Source organism: Plasmodium cynomolgi (assembly GCF_000321355.1).
Source record: "Plasmodium cynomolgi strain B DNA, scaffold: 0138, whole genome shotgun sequence".
Lineage (NCBI taxonomy): Eukaryota > Apicomplexa > Aconoidasida > Haemosporida > Plasmodiidae > Plasmodium > Plasmodium cynomolgi.
The window spans coordinates 1-3757 of record NW_004192746.1 but is presented as its reverse complement, the minus strand read 5'-3'; the positions used below and the strand labels follow the sequence as shown (position 1 = coordinate 3757).

At 28.3% G+C, this 3757-nt stretch overlaps 1 protein-coding gene across 1 annotated transcript; it reads left to right on the top strand.

Annotated features, from left to right (window-relative positions):
• Positions 1–2010: 2010 nt before the first annotated feature.
• On the top strand, positions 2011–3030 carry PCYB_002590 (hypothetical protein; the record flags this gene model as incomplete). Its single annotated transcript, XM_004227680.1, has 3 exons — positions 2011–2040; positions 2178–2659; positions 2808–3030. The coding sequence occupies 3 exons, from the start codon at positions 2011–2013 to the stop codon at positions 3028–3030; spliced, it is 735 nt and encodes a 244-aa protein (XP_004227728.1).
• Between the last annotated feature and the right edge of the window lie 727 nt (positions 3031–3757).

The window sequence follows — 3757 nt, the reverse complement described above, 5'->3', positions numbered from 1 at the left end:
TTTAATAATTATCCTTGGTTTATGAAACATTATGCATATATGATTATACATACATCAATTTTATTTTTATAACATGAATAGCCTTTTTTTTTTCATAATATTATATAGGCTTGTTTAGAAATTGCCATAAATTATGTAAGCGTTTAATTAAATTTTATTTTAAAATAATTATTTAATGATATTGATACTATATTTTTATTTTATTTCCAATTTTTGATTTATATGTATTATTGATGAAATGAAATATAACACTCATAAAACTCTGTCTTAAGCCGAAACCATAGGGTGGGAAAAAAATTTTATAATTTTCACAAATTATATTTTAATTTTTCTGCATTACATTACAATATTTTAATGAATTGTATAATGCATTAATAATATTTTTAATTTAAAAATATAGGCTTTATATAAACGTAAAACGCGACTTATATCTCATTCTAATATGTTCCGTAATATTATAAGTATTATTATTGGGGTAACATTTTACAGACAAAAAGAAATTTCAGTTATATTATAATTCAGCACTAAAAGAGATTAATTTACTTTATATTTTATAATCGTTCAATTTTTTTCTGTCGTTGATAAAGTTTCTCACAGAAATATATATTTAGTGAACCTTAAGCCCTGATCCCTGAACCACTGCCAATTTGGTGATATGGTCATCCCGTATTTATCTTTTATTCCCACTTTAAAGTTTCTTCCTCCTCACCAATTTTTAACAATTTTTTTTACGAAAAATATGAGAAACCGATCACATTTTCTTCTTCCCTCCCAAGTCGTTTGTTAAATGAGGTTGTGCATCCGCATTTTCCTGTACATCCCACGCGTTTACTTGCTGTATTTTTTGGGGGGGGGATGCCTTTCCCCTCTATGGGCTGCAACTTATAATACCGTGTCGTATTTTTATACCAAGGTCGCTTTTCTTTTCCCTCCCTTGATTTTCTTTGAAAAACACTTAACATTTTTTCTGCATAATAATTTTGTAATCCCAATCTTTTTTCGTTTCATATTTTTTATGAAATTTTAACTTCTTAACTGAATGCATGATGCTTATCGGCGGAAGAAAGGCAAGTCCAGGCAGTGCACTATTTATTTAACTGCGCGGGGAAATATTTTTTTCCTATTTCTCGCAGGCACATCACTACGCCTTATTTGTATGGTATAATCGTGCAGCATATTTTTTGTGCATTACATATATGCTCTCTCCTCTGCTTGCAAATGCAAACGAGGAGAAAATAGCCCTTTAAGTATAGTGCGCCATTGTGAAAGAAAAAAAAAAAAAAAGACCTTCCACAGTGCATACATATTGTTACATATGTATATAATACCTGTTTGGGGTTGATGCTGATTTGTTCGCTGCAACAACTTCACATCACCATTCCCTGGAGAGAAACGAGAACACGGAGCGTCTGGAAGATACTATCCCTGCTAGAAAAGAGGTCCAAAAGAATTTTCTACCTATACCGCCAAGCTCCTACCTATATAAATATATATACTTATATTTTTCTGGCCCTTGGCGCTCTCATTACTAACTTCAAAATGCCCTGAAAAAAGAGGACCCTTCCTTTTTTTTTTTTTCCTAAACCATTACAAATATTTTTTACATTCGTATAAACCCGCAATTTCTATATTTCTGTAAAATAAATAAATTTTTCTTTATTCATGTGATGACACAAGCAAATGTACATTTACCGAATTTCGAATTACGTTTCTGCTAGTTATTTATTTCTTCCAGCCGGTTATAAAATAATATAACACAATCTGCTTATTAAAACCGCAATGTGCTGACAGATATATCGAACCTAAGCCTTAAACACTGCAACCTAAACCTGGAACAATAAAACCTAAACACTAAAAACTAAACCCTGAACACTAAACCCTAAACCCTGAAAACTCAAACAATCATTAAAGTTCCTGTCACAAAAATCATAATTCGTAACTTTATTTCTACCATAAGTTATACAAAATTTGAAATATTAATTTTTAATTCCATTTCATTTACTCTAAATCATGGCACATGAAACTTTTGAGGAATCCAAAGTAAAATAATTTAAAATACATTTAGTGTAGTATAGAACATTTCATTAAATTGTAATGTACTATTTTTTATAAAGTATAATGTAAAAATTTATGCATGATAAATATTTACATATTCATATTATTTACTTTTTATATAGATACTTTCAGAAATAGAATTGAGTTATTTACCCTCACAAAAATTTTATAATGAAATAAAAATAGAACATAAAGATTTGACTAATTATAGTACGCATTGTGATTCAATAAAATTAAAGGACTATGAAGAAGAAGTGAAAGGAATTTGTAAAAAGTACCTAAGATATTTAGAAAAATCTCCATTATGGTACATTTCAAATTCTGAATTCGATGTGTGCAAGCTTTTGAATTATTGGATCTATGATACATTAACCAATATTTTTGGTGATAAAAATACTTCAGAACGCATTGGCTTTGCTTTTTCTACACTCCAATATATATGGGAATATACTGTTAACAATCGATATATTAGAACTTATTATAAAAATTGTAAGCCTGACTATGACATTGTTAAGCATCCTGATTGGAAAAAAAGAAAGGAATTGTATGAATATTATGTTGATTATACCACGATAAAAGGAATAAGCGATATAAATATGTCAATGTGCAAATCATATTATGAATATATTAAAAAAAAGGCAAAATTATATGAACATTTTGAAAAAGAGAGTTCATCTAGTGATTATATTTCTCCAGAATTTTATAGTAAATCCATGAAATATATTCCTAAGAATGTTTTGCATACATTACAGTGTCATAGTCAAATTTCAGTTGATAGGGATGAAGAACACAAACATACTTCAAAAGGTGAATCACTACATACAGAAGCGGAACCAGGGCTTGGGGCTCGTAAAGATAGTCCTGGATTGCTACATCTGGCACATAATCTTCAGAATGAAGTGTCAACCACTGAAACATCCAGATTTGGAACAAAAGTTACTCATTCAGTTCTTGGTGCAGCACCAGTTTTATTAACTGCTACTGCATTATACAAAGTATATCCATATTTTATTAACATGTATCAATATAATATAAACTTGTAAATAACTCCCATTACATGTACAACAATTATAAATAAATATATTGCATATGTCTATTTATATTTTCTACATACTAGTATACACCTTTAGGTTCCTGGATTCGTAGGATCGGTGGAGGAAGAACAAATAGTATGAATGCCATGGATACCTTTTTACCTTATGCACAAGAAAAAGGAGATATGTTTTCTGAACACTCAACAAACTATATATCGTATCAACCTATATAAATTTTATTATTAAAAATAACGAACATCATTGTTGATACTAAGCTAGCTAATATTAGGATTCACATAGCATTAGTATATATATAATTAAGACCAATACAAAAAAAAGTAAGAAAAAATAATGAGTTAGAGTGAAAATATTAAAAGGATTATAATGGAAAAATAATTCCCCTAAAAATCAATATCAAAATAACTAAATGGTTAATATAATATATTCTGTATTTTTATAATAATACGAATATTTATGAACATCACTCTGACTTAATATTCAAATAGTTTTAATACCACGCTGAAATACAATGTTTTTATATACGAATAAATACAAAATTGATTAAAACATATAATCAACTATATGCGATAGAAAAAAAATTTTTTTCTTACATTTATGTATGACATTACACATAAATGGTATAACGGATGTAATATCACAAATATATC